The 23,268-nt window shown below is 38.1% G+C and overlaps 1 protein-coding gene across 6 annotated transcripts in view; it reads right to left on the bottom strand.

Annotated features, from left to right (window-relative positions):
• NALCN (sodium leak channel, non-selective) overlaps positions 1–23,268 on the bottom strand; it is a 250,991-nt gene that overhangs the window by 161,211 nt on the left and 66,512 nt on the right. For 4 of the 6 annotated variants that reach the window (XM_030476678.1, XM_030476677.1, XM_030476679.1 and 1 more), the window contains 3 exons: positions 14,645–14,787; positions 14,421–14,525; positions 11,617–11,703 (listed from right to left, as the gene is read on the bottom strand). In XM_030476678.1, the coding sequence (XP_030332538.1) occupies positions 11,617–11,703; positions 14,421–14,525; positions 14,645–14,787 (335 nt within the window). Of the gene's footprint in view, positions 1–11,616; positions 11,704–14,420; positions 14,526–14,644; positions 14,788–15,692; positions 15,714–18,345; positions 18,351–23,268 lie in introns of those variants that run through there. The other 2 variants (XM_030476681.1, XM_030476682.1) reach the window with 2 other exon arrangements.

The following is a 23,268-nucleotide window of genomic DNA, read 5'->3' as shown; positions in this document are numbered from 1 at the left end:
TAAATTTTAAGTATCTAGAGTATATTAAAATCCTGCCCATAGGAACAACTGGTTATTGTGCACTAGGAAACAATACACTACTGTTTTGCCAACTGTCCTGAAGAAAGGAAGCCAATGTAACAGTTCTGCACTGAGCTGAGGTGGAAAGATCAAGGCTCCTTGTGTGGACAAAAGGCGATGTTGGGGAAAGAACCGAACACAGCTGAGGGGCATTTTTTGAGCTGTGATTCATTTTGTTTTTCTCATCTTATGAGAGAATGAAAGAAGTATCTACTGCACCACACCCTTATCCCTGCTGATGCAGAATTATTTTCTAGCCTTTTGTCCAACCTGGCCTGACAATGGCTGCAGCCGTTGGAGGGCATTTCCCTCCTACCACACAAACTCCTCCACAGAATCTACACTCATTGTTGGCCATAAAATTTCTCATTCTTAATTTTATCCCATTTGGCTTAGTCATACTTGCTTGTATCATATAACGTACACCCTGCTTTACCCTATCCTAGTTTTCTGTCCTCTACTCACTCCTTATATTAGCATTAACAACCAGGCATGTTTGTTTTCTGCGTCTAAGTACTGTACCATATCCTTTTGCCCCTGTGTTATGAAAGACCTTGTTAAAAACTTTTCACCCGGGAAAAACTCATTCTCTGGTACCATCTGGTACTTTTACTCTGTTAAAGGAATGAAAGCCAAGAAGCAACTACAAAAATTGATTGTGATATCCAGTTTGCTTAATTGCTAGCTGGCTGCACCACTCTGGTTTGGACTTCTTCAGTTAGTTATCTTTAAAACAATGCCTAAGCATGACTCCCTCTGTTCTGTACAATCCTCTAATGCCACAAAAGCCATTTGCACCCTTGAACTCACTCTCCCTTGTATTAAACCTGAGGGCACTCAGTGCATGATCAGACCATAAAACTATCGTTCTGGTGAGCTGCAACACAACCCTTGCACTATTTTGGATACTCCAAACTGAAAAAAACACAGACAAATAATCATGCCTGAAGGACAGAGTGATGCCACAGGGCCCAGAAGAGACAAAGGGCCAAGCACTGTGTAAAGTGAGCATGATCGATGTGTTCTGGAAAAGGAAGTGCAGAAGGCTGCAGTCCATGCCAAATGTCCTCTGAACCCCCAGGTATCCATCTTGGCCCTCTTAAACTATACAAATAAAGATAATGAGTCTATCAAAGGGAATGAACACTCTTCCTGTGATAGTTCGGTTTTGTACATTGTCTGAAAGCTCTGAGACAAGAACTTTTATTATTATTATTTATTTATTCTTTTCATGGAAGAATTAATATAACAGACAGGGAAAAAAGACCTCAAACTGCAAAACAGTCACCCTGAATACCAAACTAAATCTCAGGCTAAAACTCAAAGTATATCTATGCCAAAGAAGGGTTGCAAACATGTGCTATCAGTTCACATACATTAAACATGAATAAAGTCAGTCTCCTTCCTCCATATGCCATATTGCTAGCTTTCCTCTTCAGCTCCGCCAGGCCTCAAAGACCCTCTTTTCAAGGGTAGAAAAGAAGAGGAATCCTAGAAAGGGGAAGCAAAATTGTGAGAGAATAAGATTGAAGATCTGAATTTACTGTGCTGCACTGCAGCTTTCAGCCTGTTAAAATGCATAAGTCTGCTGAAGATGCTTCCCTCTAGCTGGCATTTAGGAATCCACAAAGTAAAACGGATGTAGACTTTGACAGGACTGTGTAAATACTTCTCTGTATAAGAACTGCATTTGTGTCAATGAAATCACTCCTATAAAAACATGATTCTCAAAGCTCTAGGTACCTTCTACTGATTTCAGTAGGATTTAATAAATGCAAAATACTTATGAAAATTCAGTATACATGACTGCAAGAGTGGGACTTGACTTAATTTTGCTGTAAATCTGCACATCAGAAATACGTAATACAGATTACTGTGGCCTACCAGAGAAAGAGGAGGTAGAGACTTTGGCTTTAGGGATTCAGTCCAAAAGCACTGGCACACCTAAAATAGGAAAGTAGACACCCTGCACTCTGATGCAGTCTGTAGAGTGATGGGCACCACCAGATTCAGATTCTCTCTGGCAGTGCCCATGTCTCTCCATTGGCTCTGTGCTATTATGGTCCTACCACTGGCATCTGTTACGGACTTAAGACATGTGAAATCAATAAGAATGCCAATGATTCTCAAAACTTAGAGTCAGTGTTCAGAATACCAAGAATACAATAAGAAAAAGCAAGGACTTTTTTTTTTTTTTTTTTGGTGATATATATTAATGAGCTATTGAAAGTAAAAATTTTAATCGGAATATGAAATAGCCACTTAAAAATCTCAGGATCTAGCAAAAACTGTTTGTTCAAATACCAATTGGCTGAGATTCATCCCACTAACTCTTAGGCACTTCACTGAGGTGCTGAGAAGGCCACACAGTTTATGTCGCCTCCCCATGATAATGAAGAAATAAAGACAATCTGAGAGGCAGTTCAGCATCCCTAACATGTGAATTATTCATGATGGGAATCACTCCCTCCACTGACTGCTGAGGAACCCAAAGGATTAGAGACCCCAACAGTAACAGATATCACAAAGTGATTATTTTTTTTTAAGTTTCAAAAATCTAAATAGAACATCTAAAAAGAGCAATCTAATAACCTACAGAGCTGTAGTACACGATATTCTTTTCAGTCAGAGTGAAAAGGGACATTTCTCTGTGAAATACTAGAAATATGGAAAATATTTGGGGAAAAACAACTCACATGAAGCAAAAAAAAATAAATAAAAAAAAGTGCCTGCTAGTTTTATTCTAAGACTCTGCAGTCTTCCACTTTGCTCAGATTTGTCATCCAAGTTACAGCCCTAAAGGAAGTCATGCTGCTGCTGCTGCTGCTTCCAAGGCTTTGATTGCTGTAATTGTGCTAAACACAAAAAAGCTACATGACAATTTAAATACCTGTTTTCAGTTTGATGGGTTTTGAAACACTGGACATATTTGACCCCAGAAATAAAATTTTCTAAAGGAAACTCAGCTGAACTTCAATTTTAGTGGTATTACTGAATAGTTTCTGTAATCCACTGACACTCATGCACTGCAAAATTTCTAAGTACAAATTATGAGTACAAGCTGTACTGAAGTCCACTGCTGAATAGAATGCTAGAAAAATGGTCCAGTCTGCCTGGTCAGATCACAGCAAAAAGACTGGGGTAAAAAAACCCCAAAGCACAGAGATGAAGCAGTCTTTAAAAAATATTATAACAACTTGTATATTTTTATCATAGGAAATTTTTGGCTTATTAATTGAACCATGATGTTTAATAAACTGAATGTCACTACTTAATGACACCTTATGGGTGAACCATTGTGGTGTGTTGACCCTGGTTGTATGCCAGGTACCCACCAAGCCAGTCCGTCAGTCACCTCCTCAGCAGGACAGGGTGGGGAGAAAGTAAGATGGAAAAAACTCGTAGGTCAAGATAAAGGCAGTTTAACAAAGCAAAGGAAAGGCCACACGCAGAAGCAATGGTAAACAAAAGATTTATCTCTACTTCCCATCAGCAGGCCATGACCAGCCACTTCCTTGGAAGCACAGCTTCAGTACACATAGTGCTAGCTCCAGAAGACAAATGTAACAACAAATGCCCCCCACACCCCTCTTTTCCCTTGTCTTTTATTGCTGAGCAGATGACATATGGTATAGAATATCCCTTTGGACAGTTGTGATCAGCTCTCCTGGCTCTGTCCCCTCCCAAGATCTTGCCCACCCCCAGCTGACTGGTGAGGGGGGAATACTGGAGAGACAGCTTTGATGACAGCGCTGCTCAGCAGTAACAAAACCACTGGTGTGTTACCAACACCCTTCTAGCTACCAGTGCAAAGCACAGTGCTGTGAGGGCTGCTATGGGGAAAATTAACTCCATCTCAGTCAGACCCAATACAAGTGTACAGGTGTGTGCAAAAGAAAGTCAAGTTTTGTAAAAAATCCTTACATAAAATTTATTACTTATGGAGCAGAAAGCTTTCTGGGGCCCAATTTGAAAATAAGGGGTTACACAAAGGTTCTGCTTTAATCTTGTCCAAAAACAAGGGGAAGTTCGGAGATCTTAACTGACTCTGTCAGACCAGGCTTCCATGTAACTCTGCCTTACAAAGATTTTGCCTCAGAGAAATTCAAAATATTTGATCCTAAATCTCCCAAGGAGATGCCAAGGGCCTGATGTGACCATGGTTTCTGCTGCAGGAGGCCCTCCTCTAATAAAGACTATTTCCAAGGAAAACCACATTCTTTTATAAGCTTAATCATAATTTAACACCTCTCCGTTCTGTCTGAGCGATGGGATTCTGTTGCTTTAAGTCTGCAGCAAAATTACATGTTCGAGCTGAGGAAGTCATGTTCATGAAATCTATTTGTTCAAATGCAAAACAGTGAAATCAATAACATGCTTTCTTTCTTTTTTGTTTAGTTTCTGTGGTTAGATTGCTACAAACTGTGGCTAGTAATTTACTTTGATTGTAATGAACAAGAACAGACAGTTCAGCAAGTAGATAGAAAACTATGGAGAAGAAACTATGAACATAAAAGAACCATGTCTCTAACTCATTGTTAACATAAGTGCCTTGGTATAATGGTTACAAAGGAAAAGAAGGCAGGCAAGAAAGAGAGGAGGGAGGATGGGAGGGAGGCTGTATGCCTTGCAGACTGGAAATGTGCATGCAGTTCTATACCCCCTTGAAATTACTTTTCTTTTAGATCTATGTATTCAGTAGCAGAGAAATAGAAGCATAGTCAAAATTACAATAGGAATCTAATAATTATTAAGTTATTAATATTTGTTAATGCCAGAATGTTACCTATGGCAGAAAGTTGTCTTACAAATAACAGCCTTGCCATCAAATACACTAATGTCGCCTTTTAACAGTCCTTCCTGATATTCGAAGTCTATTTGACTTCCTGAAGTTTCCTCATCACTGGTAATTCTCTTTGTACACACAAACACAAACATAAACCAATCATCCCCAAACCTGGTGTTTATAGTCCTCAGATACTCATGTCTGCCCTCCTGTTGTTACTGACTGCATGTTACAACAACTTGTGATCCTGACTGTCAAGTTTTGTTTCAAATTGTTTTATTGAAAACGAGCATCCATCTCAAAATTACAACCAATAATCTTTGCATTGTTTTTTGTTATTTCTGAGCAATCTCAAGAAAATTAGCAAATTAATTCTGCAATTGTAATAAATTAAAATGCTACACAGTTACTTTATGTAACTTGTTCCCACAAGATGTTCTGGAGGCCAAAGTGATAAATGGGCTCGAAAAAAGGTAGACAAATTAATAGGTGATAAATCCATCAACGGATGCTAAATATAATGGCCTAAATTTAACATCCACTTCAGAAAGTCCCAAAATGAATGATTGCAGGAGTCCAAGATAGAGAATGGGGGCATAAATGGGCATCCAGAGGCTCAGAGAAGGATGATCTATATATGCCTATTTCTGGTACTGGCCAATTTTTAAGACATGGCAAATGCATTGTTTTATGAGTACTCCAATACCTACATCATAAGGCTTACTGGTTTTCATGTACCTTCAGTAAAAAATGGTGAAGAATGAAAAATGTATATGGCCAAAATACGTTTGGTTCTCTAGTTCTTTCCATTATCAAAAGATAATGAGATTATCTTTTTAATTCATAACAGAAAAAACACAGTGGTTCTCACCACTTACATTTACATTTGCCCTGTCCTCTCCTTCCTCCAGGTAAACAAACTGTAATAATTTCATCTGTCTGAATTCATAACTTCTTTTAACAGCATAAACTGAAGTGAACACTAGTTTACATTACCAGATGAGATGGGGCACTGAAGTGTTCCAGGAGTAAACTCACTGTCTGTTCAGTTGCCGCTGTTACTATAGTGAAAGGCCCTAAAAAAAGGGGGTGAGCAGACAGCAGAGGATGGTAACAGCTTTACCTTCCTCTCCTGAAACAGCATAAAGCTGGAACTGAGCACACATTTAATGACATCCTGTTTTGTGAAATCTCAACCACACTCTGACAGTTAGCCAGGTGCTGGAGTCTCTATCCCTTTACTCCAGTCACCACACTTTCACCATTTCTTCCCTTACCCTACATGCAAGTGGAAAATACTGGAAATCTCTCTTGGGTTTTTTTCTTTTCATAATGCCCAGCATTTACTATCTTCCCATATACAACTGGGGATAGAAAGGTTGGATGGGACTTTATTGTGCATGTTCTTCTGTCGCCAACATGTTTAGTTTCTCTGCAGTCTTCCATTCCACCTCTTTTTTTCCACAAGTTTTACCTCACCAAAACCAACAGCTTGCTTTTACATTACACTTTGCATACTCCGCTCCTGAGTCTCAGCAGTAAAACTAACATGGTTGTTTTTCAGTAAAACTAACGTGGTTGTTTTTCAGTACTGTTCCAGTGCCAAGTACATCACTGAACTATCCAAGCTTCTGTTAACTGATGCAATTTCTAGGCTTTCTAAACAAGAACAAGGCATAGAAAAAAAGAAGTAGGATTTTATTTTTTTTTCAATGACAGCCTCAGAAGTTAAGGATTTGGAATCAATTTAATCTGCCTCTGAATAAACTCATATAATATACTCAAATAATAAACTCATTCAAATCAAACCTTAATTTTAACCAACTGAAAAAGGTTTTTTTCTTTCCCTGTAAGAGGGGATTTCAGTTAATTTGAAGAAATGTATTATACATGTATTTAATGTAATGAAAGCCACTGTAGGTAAGAAGAGAATAGGACTGAGTGGGCATACCTTCTGCTTGATTTTAAAGTTACACTAAAGGGCAAATTAGTATATAAATAGACTACTACACTTTTCTGGTTCACCACTAATTACTTCCCATGAAAGAGGAGAAAACCCACTTGTGTTCTTTTCTGTTACTCCTGCAGTAAAAATCTGTAAGTACTGTTTTGCCTCATTTCATAAAATTATAGAATGTTTTGGGTTGGAAGGATCCTTAAAGATCATCTAGTTCCAACCCCTGCCATGGGCAGGGACACCTTCCGCAAGACCAGGTTACTCCAAGCCCCGTCCAACCTGGCCTTGAACACTGCCAGGGATGGGGCAGCCACAGCTTCTCTGGGCAACCTGTGCCAGTGCCTCACCACCCTCATAGTGAAGAAGTTTTTCCTAATATGTAATCTAAATCTACCCTCATTCAGCGTGAAGCCATTTCCCCTTGTCCTGTCACTACATGCACTTGTAGGGATGGCGTATTTCTCTCTCTCTCTTATTCAATATATCCATTATGAAACTGCTAAAACACTAAATTCCTGCTTCTCTGGCCATGTCTCCTCCATCTTCCATATGTTTTCTGTCTTTTGATATTACTTTTGATCTTTTTGTCTCTTCTTCAAGGTTCTCTAAAATTCTGTAATGACACAGAATTCTGTAACACATTCGGATAATAATGCATAGCATGAATGACTAACTTTCTTTTTGAGGCAAAAAGATACAATTAAATTTTCGACATTAATCATATGTTCAAGAGCGCTGTAACCATAATAATCTCACTTGCTTGCTCAGACCATGGCTTTGTGACCTTCTGTTTCTTCTCTAGATGGAGCACATATGATTAAAAGTGAGTATTCTTAATCTGTTGAAGATTTTGCTATCAGAGCACGAGTGCACATATAGTTTGTGAGTAAGTGACCACTTCCATTCATCTGTCCCCAAGCTTTTTCTAAACATCATTTCATCTCCAGCTGTGAGTTTCATTTCTGATGGACATAGGAACCTCAAATATTAGCATGAACAGGGAATTGCTGTCTGGCTCATTGTTCCTCTGTGCACAGGAACCACAGTTCCAGACTTTCCCTATTCATTACAAAACTATGCATTCAGAAGACTGAAGATGTCATTACTTGGTGCTATTAATACCAACCACGGTTTCATGGAAGACATGAGTTGAATCTTTCAATTTCAGCTTTAAATGAGTATGTGTGCTTTACAAGTCTTTGTGGACAAGAAGACAAAGAGAAGGAAGGAGTGATAGAAACATCAACAACCTCTAAAATCGACAGGAAAGAAATAATAAGAAACACAATGTGCCTTTAACATGGGATTAAGGGAATAAAAACATGCTCAAAGAGTTTTTTAAAGGATTTTTTCTGGAACCTGGTGCTCAGTTTTTCTTTATTTGTGAACTGAGAGCTTCCTACTGTGCTTGTAGGAGTAAATCACGGTAGGCAGGAAGTTCTAACACACTACAATGTGTTGAAGTAATATCAGCAACAGCAAAATAATGTGGCAGTGTGGGAGCCTCAGTGTGCATTCATGCCAAATGGTTCATGTTGAAATGGAAAACACAAAGATTATTTTTCAGTAACAAAAGAAAATCAATATTTTAAATCAATGCCAGTCATGGGGAACAGCGAGAATAAGTAACAGAAGACCATAAAGCGCCTTTGGGAACACTCAAAAGAAAAATGCAATGAATGTAAAACCATTATACCAAAATAAAAGCCTCTTTGCCCCACACCAGGATAGATTTGCAAGTCAAAACCAGAAACCATACTGATACTAATTTTTCATGTTTCCACTTCCAGCCACTTTTTGAAAAATAAAGAAAACTTAGTTAGGTGTCTGAGTTAAAGTTCTTCAGAAACCACCAGGTTAATGCCCATCTTTCTTGCCCATCTGTCATGGTTTAGGCTAAATGCCTTTTAATTAGTATGCTGCTGTATGGAGGAGACCCTTGCAGATCACAGATCTGTCTGCACATACTGGTTCTGTTTTACCCGTATACCATGCACCCAGTGGAAAGGCAGGCGCGCTCCTGGGAGAGACAAGAGGGGGTACCCTGGCAAGCACAGTGGTGCCCAGCAGTTTGGACATACCAACACACATTACTGAGTAGCTGGAATTCTGAAAGCTTTTGTAATCCCTTCTTTGCAGATCAGCTGTGACAGAAGTGTAAAGACATGGTCAGCCTGCTTATTTGTTTTATACAGTTGAGCAGTTTGGTGCAACACCATGTTTGTGTGAAACAAAGTGAATTACAAAGGCTCTGCACAGAGCCTATAAGGTATCTCTGTCTGAATTATTGTTTGCTCAGGAAGAACACCAGACTTGCATTGCTCCATGTGCCACTGCAGTTTTCCACCTAGGCTAGCAAGACCTGCCAGGCTGAAACCCCTGACCTGGTCTGTGGGGGAACACCTGATTGAACACAGTCCAAACTAGTAAAACCCCACAGACCCAGCTAGTCCATATGAAATGTCTTCCAAAACCTGTATTAGAGAGGTTTTTATGTTACACACCACACATAGATTGCATTCTTTCCTCCATTGCTCCCCACTTTAGAAAGCTGGATGTAACTTAGATAGCACAAACCCACCTTATTGGGGTGCCTCTAAAATAGCTAGCAGGTATAAACACCACAGTAGCCAAATCTGGGAGGGATACCCTTTTCCACCACAAGGAATGTGAACTAAAGCAAAGATACCTATTAAATAGTTCTCTCAGAGTCCACAGGAAATTTCTGCTTGGCCAATAAATTCAACCAAGATTTCCAAAGTCCCTCTCCATTCCCTTAGCTGTTAGAATACTTCCTCTCCCTACACACAGTATAGTATAAAGGAAGTAAATTGTAAATAACTCACTACACCGAAAAAAGTGGAGTTTCACCAAAGCACAGATCCAGATCTGTGTAAGTGTTGAAACAGAACTTTTAATAATGCTCCCTTTAGTATGTGGAGCAGTAATATTTACAGACCCCAGGGAGGAATTAATAAAACCAAACATACTGCAAAATTTAATTAAAATTATACAGGGCAATAGAGAGTCTTCACTAGCTCCTTCTAAGAACTCCATCCTTCACAGGATATTGAATGATGACAATATACTTAGCTAATAAAGGTCAGAAGAATGGAAATTAATTGAATGTGTCCTAAAGGCAAGGTATATATTCTCCAATCTGATTAACTCTTTCCAAGATTCAGATTTATGCACCATGTTCCTCTCAAGAAAAAAAAACCACCCAAACCCTTAGAAAATAATTACCACATCTCTCACCTAGAGACTTAATGCATAAAAAATATCTTTAACATATTGCAAAGGCTTTAAATATATTAATTTTTTTGAAAGTCTGCTATCTTTTTACTTTGGGTTGACAGAACTAACAATGCATGATGGAATGAATAAAGGTGTTTGTGTTAATTCAGACTTTCAGATTTTGCTTTCTTTGGGATGTATTTTAGCCTATATTTAATAAGAATAAAGCCTATTTTCAGCAGTATCCCAATAAAATAATATTTGAACACATTTCTTTCCTTTGGATTGCTTTCCCTGGATTGACATCGAGCAACGTCATAGGCTATTGGAAACCCTGCAGATATTGCACAAAGGGATGCAGAATGAGAAAAAACTTGCTAGTTGAATTGCAACTATAAGAAGTTGTAGCACCCACTGATGTGTGAGGTTTATGTTCCCTGGAACACAATTAACTGTGTGTTCACACCATTCCTAAAAGGAGCAAGAATGCAATACTATGGACAAAGGCAAACCAGGCAAGTCAGATGCTATCTGAACTTTCATCTGGAGGAGTTTTCATTGTGAGTTCAGCTATGTTTTATCTACTTACTTGAGACTGTTACTTGAGAATATCACAAATGATGTTCCTATTGCTGTCAAAAATAAGAATTAAATTTGGAATTTTCAATTAAGAAATATGCTATAATTAAATATATGGCAGTGGTTTGACAAAGCAGAAATATTTGAGAATGAACAGCTTGTGCAGGGGATGAAAGGTGCTTGCCAGTTTAGTGTTCAGCAATGTACATATTGCTAACAAGTATGTGTATTTTAGTTTACACATTAAACCAAACATAACCAAAACTGCCAGCAAACATCATGCTATCAGATTGCTATCATAGATTTGGCTTTATACTCTGAAACAACTTTGTTTCATCCAGAAGTAACAGTATTTAACTTTCAAATAAAAACTTGAGCTGCTGTACAATATGCTGTAATAAAAAGGGATTTATAAAAATATTACTTATCTTGGTCTGGATTTATTTAAACAATGAGGATAGAGTTTTACAAACTCACCTATATCTAAGTGCGAATATTAAATCTGGAAGTTTCAAACAGTGTATGGCTTACTACCTACATGCCTCTTCCCCTTTCTATAAGCTTATTTTTGAGATGGAACAAGAGAAATGAGGTACTTCTGTGTTTATTATGATTAGTTATGCTTCTTGGCATATGTTATTTTATTTTGCAGTTAATAAACAAGCATTTCTGTTGTGAATAACCTAGGAATGGAATCAGTTTGTATATAAAGTCTGAGAGATAAAGGATGATTACTTACATTATTTTATATTTTAAAAACCTAAAACCTTTCTCAAAACAAAGCTTTTATAAGGAATGCATCATTCTGATCTTCTCCCTTTCACTGTGGTATATCTTTTTTTGTTGATTTTCAAGAACATGCCCACACTGCAGAAAGCAATGGATTTAAAGAAATTTATGACTAAAACTTTTGTAGCTATTTCTCAGCACAGTCTCCTTATGCCAATATTTGAATGGTGCTGGTTACACACAGATTTATTAAAAAGCAGTGTCATACCTGTAGACATGCAGGAGCTCTGCCCTGGGGTTTATTCACATCAACAGCCACAAGCTGCCAACCTCCAGCAGCATCTTCATGAAACATCTTGAAAGGGAAGATTGTTGTCAGAAATGTTTTATGTGCCAATAAATACAAGTGAAAAATAATGTATTCCCCTTAAGGACCTGCATACATTTGGATGGTAGCTAGTCTAAAAAAAGAGGGAATTGGTTCTTATTGCTACGGAGAAAAAAAGAAAGCAACATGCTCTTTTTCCAGCAGTAATAGATTCTGAATTTTACTCAGATAATGTCAAACACAAAGTGTCTCTATTAGTTCTAACGCAGAAACCAATACAATTAATCTCTGATCAGTATCATTAGATAGTGGTACCTGTTCAGAATAAATTCCTTACTAAGGTAAACTTATCCTGAGGAAACACAAATACATTGTGAACACAAAAGAAGTTTCATGGTGCATTTGGAAGTAATAGACAACCTTGTCTTTTTTACTGGCAAGATTATTTTACTCCAAGGATCAGACTTTATTTTTGTCGCACTAAGGCATATCAAGAGTAGCTATAGAGTCCTTCTGTACTGTTACCCAGACCTTATAATTCCTGCAAATAGCTGAATGATACCCAGGCTCTAACGATGTCAACGGAAAAGGCTCTCTTGACCCAGCAGTATTCCCATTTTACCTCTGGAAGTGTTAAGTATAGGCATTTATTTATTTATTTCGCTCAGAAATTAGGACATCATAAAAAAAGATGCAGACTGCTGAACATAAAGAACAGTGAGAAACCATGTCTGGAAGTGATTAACACTGTCCTTGAAAGAAAATGAATGGCTTTCGCATTTTGAATTGCCACCTGAGAGTCTGCATATACTACATAATGAAGTGTGGTGAAGTTCCCACCTCACTCCCACCTTTTCCTTGACACTCAGCACCCAAACAAGTCACCTTGAGAACACAGCCACAGCAGCATGGTTGAAGCTCAAAAGCCATCCTGAGAGAAGTGCTCATTAGACTGGGTGCAGTATCAAATATGGCTATGATGCTGCTGAGTCCTTATTTAGCATCTCTGCACCAGAAAGAGTTGTCGCGTCAGCTCAGTCCTGAGTTATTCCTCTTTATACTATGCTTTAACATGCAGTGCTAAAGTGCTTTACAGGAACCTCCTTTTATCCTTCTCCAGAGACCTCTTCCTTGAGTTTGACTCTCGGACACTCATTTTCTTTTCTATAGGACTACGTTTCAGGATAAGTTTAATGATTTATGAAGTGGACAAATGAAAAAAGATATTGTTATTTTTTTTCTCAAGGTTATTTCATGCACAAAACAAGGAAAGTTTTTAACTTTCATCTGGTGCTTTCAACAAGAAAACCTGCAAGAAATTTTCTGCCCTTCTTAATAGAGAAAAAAATATGTTTTTTGTAGTTTAGTACGCTGGAATCCCTTTGTGTCCCACTATGCCAGTGGCTCAAGGAAGAAAGCAACCATTTGCTTGTCTGCAGCCAACATATGATTTTTATTTTGCATGCTGCAATTTATATTCAACATGTTCATATTCTTTGGCATGACGACATAATTTTTGGAATTTCTTTTATCTTTGAAATGCCTTCATGTTGGCTGCTTCTTGATTGTTTTGTTCCAGCTTCTAGTTCGCAGTATGTCAGTTAAGCTTGTATGGCTCAAAAATTTGTCCCATCCCTGAGATCAGAGATGAAATGAATATTAAATTCCTCAGCCTAAGTGTGCATCATGTGGGGAAGTCCTTTTGTTTTGTTAGATTTTAAATTTATATCACCAAGTCTGTTTTGACAAAGACATATATAGAGAAGAAATTACTGCCACAAAGTCTATTTGAGGCAGAAAATGTAACAGCAGGCATTTACGTATGGATTACAGGAATATCCAGGGGAATATCAGAAAATATTTAATAAATAATTTTGAAACACTTAAATCCTCTAGCTTAGAGAAAATAAACAACCTCTAGCTACAGAGGTTAGAAATATTTTCCTCATGGGCATGTTTCGCATATCTGTCTTTCTAAGAGCTTTTTGCAGGCAGTTGGTACTGGTCCTTCTTATAAGAGGGCAAACTGCACTAGCGTAGAAAAGCCTGGCTTTTTGTATGTTCAGGATACGTAATACGATTGTTACAATCATGAGTGGGAGAATTTCAATCTCAACCCATTAGCCCACATTTTTCATACTAGGTTTTTCACACTACACAGCCCACATGTAGCACCATTCCTATCATGGCTTCTTCCTGCCCATTTTCTCTTATTCAAGGTCCCACTTTCTGCAGCTACCTCAACAATTTGCACGGCTCTTTCACTGCCTCAGGACACCATTCCTCCTTGGTCTCAACATGCCCTTCACAGTTCCAGGACCAGCTTCCCCAAACACTTCAGCTACCCTCTGACCTCTTCCAGCTACAGCTTGTGATTTCAGCTCTTCTTCCTTAGCCCAGAAAGTGATATTCAATAGCAACCCCGATTCCAAACTCACCAATGACATGATAAGGAAGCATTATCCTACTCCATTAAAACAAAATAAAAACATAGTGATAACATACCCAGCCATATAGAAAACCATAGTACAGTCTTCTCTATTATTGTTTTTTAAGAAAGCCTAGTTGGATAATACAAGCTAGAATTTAATTTTATATGAAAATTCATGTAGCAACTTTAAAATATACGCAAAGTCAAATAAATCAGATAAAATAGTGGGTTTTTTTTTTTTTTTGCTTATTATTCATTCATAAACTAAACCAAATCAAGCCCCCAGAGAATCTGAGCATCTCAGGTGCTTCACCTGGGTGGTGGCAGTTGAAGTAGTACTGCTCCTGGACCCCCACATCTGCTGGAACTGCACTCTAATTTCTGCGAATGTTTCAATGATGACTGCAATGAAAACATTCTGAAAAAAAGAACAAGAAAGAATGGCTGACACAAAGCTCAGCAAGCAGAAAAGAGAAGAAATTCATTCTAGTATGATCTACATTGCAGACAGGTTTAAAAGAACACATTTTTCAGTACCTTAACAAGCCAGGCCAGAAAGAAAATTAAGGTGATGAAATAGAAATATGAACGCCATCGGGGAAAACTGTCGATTGCTCGGTACATAAGGAACACCCAGCCTTCCTGAGAAGCAGCTTCGTAAACAGTAAATATGCTTGTGCCTGTCAGAGGAAAAATGAGAATGTTTGGCATTAAGCCTCCCTGAAAGTTTTCAATAGCAGCAAACAATAATCTTTTATCTATTCTATTTTCCTTTTCTGTAAAGGGTATCAGCTCTCCTTTCCTCCTTCACAGGGAATTTTTTCAGATGAATTTCCATGTTTCTGCCTTTTTCAATTGAATATGAATTGGTTTTCTATCAGATCAGGCTGACTCTCTCTTCTGCCTGGACACACATGGATAATCCCTTAGATGGATTCACTGACAGCCTGCAAATGTCTCCAAAGGCAGAATTTGTCCCATCCTGTGACTTCAGCAGCACCCATGAGAAAAGACAGATTCTATTAAAACTATTGAACTGTTTCAAAATTCAGGCCAGTAGCCAGGGTAGCTGCATTAACATACATGTGTTGCCTTAAAAAGCATTACAGTATTTTTAAGTTGAACTTCCTGCATTACTCTGGGGAGGGGAGAAGAAGATGAAAAAAAGGTATGAGGGGCTTATGTGTGCAGAAACCACTTTTGAATAAAAGCTACCAGGTTACTAGTTTTAAACTTAAGATTCAAACTCATCCTAATGTCTGAGTTATAATATGCTTCAGCCAGTTTCCCCTTCCTTATCTCTGCAATAAAACCTTCAAAATACAGATTGTGGTTAGGGCTTGTATGGCATTCCCGTTTGATGCAATTTTCTGTTCCGAGAAGGAACACAATTAAACTGTGAAACTAAACTGTGAAATCTCACAAACTGCTGTGAAATCATGGAATTGTCCTACAGCCACCTGCTAGCTCTGCTCCACTACTGCTTCGTTCCCTGAAACATCTTGGATAAAAGAGGGAGCGTGAGGAGTACTGCCCTTAGCAAAATATAGCAGCTGCAAGCAACATACAGATAGTAAGCACGAACCAGCTGGCTATCTGATTCCGTCCACAGGGAAAGGAGTGGTTAGTCAGAAATTCCCAGAGTCCATGAGTTTCCCAAAAATTCACACCAAATCACAGGTGCGCTGTGCTCCTATTCTCCCACTGAATTTGCAGCATCTACATCGTTTCCTCTGCTAACACAGGTGGGATAAACCTGGAAGTGGTTTTGCCTCAGGGAGTCCCTTTTTTGTAGATAAATCTTCACTGATAAAAGAAGACAGGGATGAATGGAATTTTTTCACTCCTTTGATATGTAGGTGTTGAATGGTTAACAAGCTCATGGTGGACAGGCAAAATGTTAATCCTCTTTCTTAATTTTTCTGGATATTGCATTCCTTCCTATTTACTGCATATGGTTCTCAGGACCAAGGAACAGAAATAACAATGAAAGAAAAGAGAAAGCATTCAAGTATAGATAGCAAAACCCTTTCTATTTCTTCAGAAAAGAGAGTGGTCTCTATCAATAGTGAAATATTCATCAGTGATTACTTCATGGGTATTTTGCATTTCAAAAATTCATAAAGTAATGGTTCAATTATCTAATATTATACTGTTGCTGAACTGATTAAATTATTGAACAAAACAGTGCTGTTGAGGACAGGCAGAGATTAAGGAGAGAAAAAGGAATCTATTAAAAGTTGCTGGCTAGGAAACTGTCATTAGTCATTATCAATAGGAAAGTCACAGTGAAGATTAGTAAAATAGAGGGGATGTCATGCAAAGTATTTATAACACATACACTGGGCCATCTGCCACAGTAAAGCAATACAGTGAATGGACAAAAATGCACAATTAAGCCAATTAAAATAACATGTGCTCATCTGTGATGCTAAATTAAAAATGTCTTTTATATAAATTGTCCAGGTGTTCTTAAGGCTATTAGAAAGCAAACACCACTAAGAATATACATTCTTACTTAACATATGTGACTCGAAAGTAATAAAGTTTTTAATACTGATGCCAGGAACCATACTGTTAACTATCTCTGTAAATACTGTTTCAACTGGAAACAGAATAAAGGAATGACAGTAAGGGATCCAACACCATGAAATGTCTTGCAGTGAAAAAGAAGAGTAATTCTTAGTTAACATCTGCCTTACTGCAGTTTTTGCTGTTCTAAAAGTTACACTTACCATCAGCAACTGATTCTATTTTTTCCTAAATATTTCTTTAATATCTGACTATATCTTCCTAAAGCCAATGCCTAAGTTATTAAAATGACTGTCCTTTCACAGCAGCATGCTCTGTTTTTCTCACCATGTTCAAAGACACATAGAGGGAGACAAAGTATCAAAATTCTAAGCAATGGTGGGATATACATCACAAAAAACCAGACATGAAACCTAACTTTATGCCCCTTAGATCAAATGGCAAAATTCTCCGTTTCTACAGACGTCAGTATTCTATCTACCAGTGACATGGTGTCTTCTTCTACTAGTTCAGAGGGCTGAAGTCCTGACCACAGAGTGCTAGGAGCCCAATGGTTAGGGCATGAGAGCATAGGACCCCCTGGAGTTGGTCTACAAAAAGCAGGAATATGGGTGGCAGGGTGAACAAGGGCTTAGAAACCTTGTCATCATCTTTTGTCAATGTCCTAAACATTTAGATCAAGCTTTGTGCAATCTACCTACAGGCATCAGCAAGACATTTCAGTCATGAAAATGCTTTGAACCATGAAGAGGGTTAAACACAGGACTATAATGATATTATTCATCAGTTTAGTCACATTGGCATGGGTAACTTGCTGAATTTGGGAGTAGGACTTCACCAACTGCATCTAGAATATTGTTAAATCTTAGTAAATAAAAATATCCAGAAAATATTTATGATAGTTTTCCTATTTGTCTCAGTAGATGGCTAAATCTGAGTGGCAAGACAGATTAAAATCATTTAGAAGGAACTTTCTGATGACAACAGAGGTAAAATAAAGGAATATACTTCGAAGTCGTTTCCTTTTGTTTGACTTGTCTAATAACTTCCACATTTTTAGGTTACAATAAAACAATTCCTTTAACCACACTGATAGATAATTAAAACAAAGAAAGAAAACATTTCTTAACACACAGATTAAAACTAAATAAATCAATATCATTATCTGTATCAGTCTCAAAAGACTGGTTTTATCCAACCAATAAACACTTCTACCATTGAAAATGGTTTACAGCTGCACACAGTCACTATTAAAAATGAAAGAAAAAAAAAGACCAGCACATGAAAGATTCAGGGAAGTATGGGAAAAGAGACTGAATCTTGCTCAACTTATGCAACATTTTCAGTTGCTTCATAGTGTATAGAAGAAAAGACGGCAATCAGAAACTAACTGTATCCCTACTACTAATGCATGTTTAGGTACATCAGCATTCAGCACTGAAATGCAGGAGGCTTATGCCTTCTTCGGTACATGTTTATTTCAGTTCTACCAGCTGGGAGCATTAGCCTGAAGGGGCATGGAGGAAGTAGTTGCTGTAACACCTAAATTGTTATCATAAAAGAAAATTCTACTTGTTTCCATGCCTAATCAGGGAGCAAAGTCACCTGCTCTTCTGTGCTGTACAGATGAACAGAGTACCAGGGAAAAAAGAATTCTAAAAGGCAGAGCACATAGGTGATGATTTTCCATAGGGGAGTGAAGAAACCTATCCTGCCAAAACCCTATCTTTTAAATACCTAAGGAATATAGAAGGTATTTATTTAAAAGAAATGACTCAGAGTTGATAGAAGAATAATAGCATCATTACGTAGGGATGCTATTTTACATAGTGTATTTTATACTTATGCATATTTTGTAAACAGGCAGGATTTTCTGCTTGTTTCTGTGCTTCTGTGACACTACCATGCTCTGTGACATCAGCTCTTGCTATCACCAGGTCATTCTGTGAATGGACATCATGAAAAAGGGAGTGCACTGAATAATGCTGTAATTTTATAACTGCAGAATTAAAGGAGCAGAGCTAAAAGGTCACATGGAAAATTCACTATATCTGGAAACAGAACCTTTTCCTCCTGACACGATGTGACGTTCTTGCTTCTCGATTCAAAATCTCCTAGTATTAGAGGAAGAGAATGCATGGTGTTGAGGTGTTGTCTTTTATTAATATCTTTGTGCTATGTGATTTGTAGCTATTCTAAGTAAGAAAAAAAAAATGAAAACTAAGCTTAGGTATGCCATCAACTCCAACATTTTCTGCATGCATAATCTACGTCTATTGACTACACTGGTTTACCATGTCAGCATTCACCCAGTTTTCTTGTGCCTGCTGTGCAACTGCTGAGAAAGAAATCTATAGAAGGCCCATTTTATGTAAAAAAAAAAAAAAGTAAATGTCTTGATTTTTATTATTTTCTTTCTTAGTGAGGAATTATTCGGGCAAGTAAAAACGTTATTAAAAGCTTGAAATCCTACATATTGTCACCCATGAAATGCTTCATATGCCAGCCGGCAACAGGCTTCTTTTCCTTACTTTCCAGTAGCCACCAGATGGCGATCGTGCACCTCGGGCACATCTGGAACATCAGGCGGCAGGGAAGCCACCACCCTGAGCGCACAGGGTGATAACCGCCCGCTGCGCTCGCAAAAGGATTGATTTTTCTATTTCCCGGCAAAACTAAGCAGCCTTTTAGCAGGCGCTGCTGCCTAATTTAACCGTTTCCGTTGTGCTGATTACTGTGCCTTCCTTAAGACAGTTTTGTGAATGTTATGTCCATAAAGAAATGACCTTTTGCTTAGCTATGGAAATGTTACCCACCCTGTTTCTGTCCTTGCTCACTTTCACTGATAAAATCATGAAGCTGAATGTTCCTGCAAGGCATGGATATTCCCACTAACCAGTCAGCTTTTAATTATGTCTTACCTTTCAGTATCGAGGTGTTTGTACAACACCACATGCGGTGAAAAGCCAGTCAGGATTTTCCAGCTGTCTTACACTATTGCTTTGGTGAAACTAGAAGGGAATAAAAATTGCCCAGAAATGCAAGGACAAAGTTGTTAGCACTTCTGGGTAGCAGCTGGTAGATAGGACTGAAATCAACAAGAAGATCAAATCCTGAATGGCTTCATGGGGTTTCTTGCTTGTATGTGAGGGAGTGATCCAGTCTATTTTACTCCCCCAAACCAACTCACACTAGCCAGTTTGCCAGCCACCAGAATGAGGAGGAAAAGAAGAAAAATGAAACATGCCAATGCTCTGGTGCTCTGTTGAAACCTCAACCCCCAGTGCCATTTTCCTGTGACTAAACTGTGGAAAAGATAGCAAAACAGAAACTCTGCAGAGCAGAAAAAACACCCTGCCAGTCCGAACACAATATTTTAACCCTTGTTAAGTGCAGTGACTTCAAACGTACAGTAGTGCTGTGTTATTGGTTCTTCATTTTGAAAATCTGTTTCCTTATGAGATGAAGCTTTCACATATAAGAGAGTGCATGCAGAGACTGTATACATAAAACCACCAATAAGGAGATAAAGAAACAGTGCACACGTTAAGTGCTAAGATCAATGCAGTTTGTTCTACAGACTTGGTAATGGAAAGATGGAAAGTCAGCCAACTTTCAGAGAAAATGTTGATGGACTTACTTGCACTGTTTGCAAGTATTTTAGAAATCTGTTCATTGTTCAAAAGTGTCAGCTTACTAATATGAATGTAGCTATGCTGGCATATGTATGGACTGCACAGAGTAAACAGGAGCATGGCAGTTCACGCTTAGTTCACAGAATCATCGAATCACAGAATACAGAGGTTGGAAGGGACCTCAAGGATCATCTGGTCCAACCTTTCTAGGAAAAGCATGACCTAAACTAAATGCCCCAGCACCCTATCCAGCTGAATCTCAGAAGTGTCCAACGCTGGGGAATCCACCACTTCTCTGGGAGATTATTCCAATGGCTGACTGTTTTCATTGTGAAAAATTTTCCTCTTGTGACAGGTCACAATCTCTTCAGTAGTAACTTGTGCCCATTACCTCTTCTCTTTTCCATGTGACTCCTTGTAAAAAGGAAGTCTCCATCTTCTTTGTACCCATCCTTTAAATGTATGGTATTTAAATGAACAGTATTTAAAGTTATTTAAAGCATTCAACAGTTATACCATTAGTCTTGCATGTGATAGTGCTCATGCTCCCTGATGTAGTATTTTATGCTTTAACAAGAGAAACCTGTTTCAGCCAGACTAACATTTATATTTGCTTTTCTTTAATACCTTTTTTTGACTAAAATGCTCCTCAGCTACACATTCACAAATAACAAATAGGGATCCAAAATGTCAGCAGAGCTCACAAGCTGGCTTTATACGCATAAATACTGTCTGCTTTTTCCTTTTTGTCATTACAGAGCTGTAGTGCTAATATACACTCTCTCTCAATAATCACTGCTTTTTTTGTGTGTGTATGGCAACTTCACAAAATTTACTGGCAGTTGATCAGAATCTAGGAAATGCTGAGCTGTGAATTGTTCACACCTCTCACACCGCTACCTGGAAGCTCTGCAGCACAGTCAACAACTCCCACCTCTCATTTTCCCTAAAGAGTATTTTTAAGGATGCAATTCTTTGTGGATTCCTGGGCTTCCGTCCTCAACAGAACAGGCAGAGCTTCAGGCTGGAGCCTGGAAGTAGGACACTGCCATAGCCATGCTTTTCCTTATCGGAGAATCAAACTGTAATAATACTTACTTTTCAGATCTAGAAACCAAGAATACAGAAATCCCCAGGCCTTGGTTAAGAGTAACAAACACGGTGAAGATGGGTCTGCCACCACCTTGATCTTTCCAATAAAATGTCGCTGATTTAAAGTACAGTCATAGTAGATCAAATGACTGCTTCAATAAACGTTATGACAAAACTGTGTAACATAAAAAACGTTCAATAGAAGAAACTCTATTATTTATATTAACTTATTCCTTTGAAAATGAACCATGTTTTCATAGGACTGTTACTTCTTCTTTAAAAATACATTATGTATGTAGATGCCTTTAAAACCATACAGTAAATCTGACGGTCCAGAAACCAAATATTCACAAGTTCACAAATTGTTCCAATTCAAATTTAATTAACACTTTAAGGGTTAACATATTCAAAAGACAAATTTAAGGCAGGTTCTCAGTACAGATATTATATATTTGGACTGTCATTCAGCCATATATTAAACACTTGGAATGACTATTAAAATCAAGGTAGCGACGGATTCCTTTGTTAGAGAGAAAACAAAGTATGCAAATCTTCCTTGACACAAGGTATGTAAATTCAGCATTGACTTTCAAACACTGTCAATCAAAACTAACCACTTGTTGCATTAACTTTCCCTATAGTCATAGACGGAACAATCTAATTCATTTTAAGTTCAGTCATGAAACAGCAAAGGTACCATGCATCATGGCATGCTTAATTTGTTTAATTAATAAAAAATGTGTCTGCTTTTTAAGATGAAAGAAGTATGGAAGAATAAAACCATAGAACGTATTCATATAGTAACACTTCTGAATCTAGAGTGACCATGATGATATTTGTCCTGGGTTTGGCTGGGATAGAGTTAATAGTGCTGTGGTTTGGATTTCGGATGAGAATAAAGTTTGTAACACACTGATGCTTTAGCTGTTCCTGAGCAGCGCTTACACTAAGTCAAGAACTTTTCAGTTTCTCATGCTGCCCTGCCAGTGAGCAGGCTGGGGATGCACAAGAGGTTGGGAGGGGACACGGCCAGGACAGCTGACCCCAACTGGCCAGTGGGATATCCCACACTGAAGAGAGAAAATCTTCCTTTCTTAAATGGGAGAAAGGATCTGTACACTTGACTGTTGCACGAAAACCCAAATGACACTCAGTGACCTGTTTAGCTATTAATGAGTTAAGTGCTCCCAGGTACCTTTTATGTGCTACTAGCAGTAAAATAATTTACCTACATTGTTGATGCGAGAGAGACATTTGCCCACTAGCCTAATATGTGCAGTTAGAGAGCAGGCAGAGACAGGGAGAATTGGTTTAGTGCACTGATAGCTCACTAAACGCCACAGCACCTTTGTGAGATAAGTATATTGTTAACTGTATTTCAGAGAAGGCTCTGTTAAGTTAGAGACTTTCCTCTAACAGCTACATAGCAAATGTTTAAGGTGACACTATCTTAAAGATTTCTGATTTTAAAAGACCTGGGTGTGAAAAGAGAAAGAACTTGATTTTTTTTTTTTTAATAAAAAACATACATGCATCTCAATAAGAATAGGTCACAATTTTTTTTTCTCTCCTTCAGAAAATGAAAGGTTGAGTGCTTTTGTTCTTGACTGTCTTAAAGAAAGTGTTTGCATGACCAGATTTCTACTGGTTATCAAAAGAATTCTTGGAAGACCAGCACTAATAGACTAAGCAGCTGGAAGGTCTATTTGGGATGAAAATCAAAATTTTTGGCAAGTAAAACTGTATAAACTGCCAGGTAATTTTTTGGGAGAGAGAACTTTCAAAGTTTTAATATACTCTGTTTAAACTTTGTTTTCAATATTATCTTCTTCTGCAGAAATCCTCTGTGATCTTTATGGACTACTGGAAATAGTTCCACACACCCATAACAGAAACTTCCTG

Source organism: Strigops habroptila, chromosome 2, assembly GCF_004027225.2.
Source record: "Strigops habroptila isolate Jane chromosome 2, bStrHab1.2.pri, whole genome shotgun sequence".
Classification (NCBI taxonomy): Eukaryota; Metazoa; Chordata; class Aves; order Psittaciformes; family Psittacidae; genus Strigops; species Strigops habroptila.
This window is presented reverse-complemented; position numbering and strand designations above follow the sequence as displayed.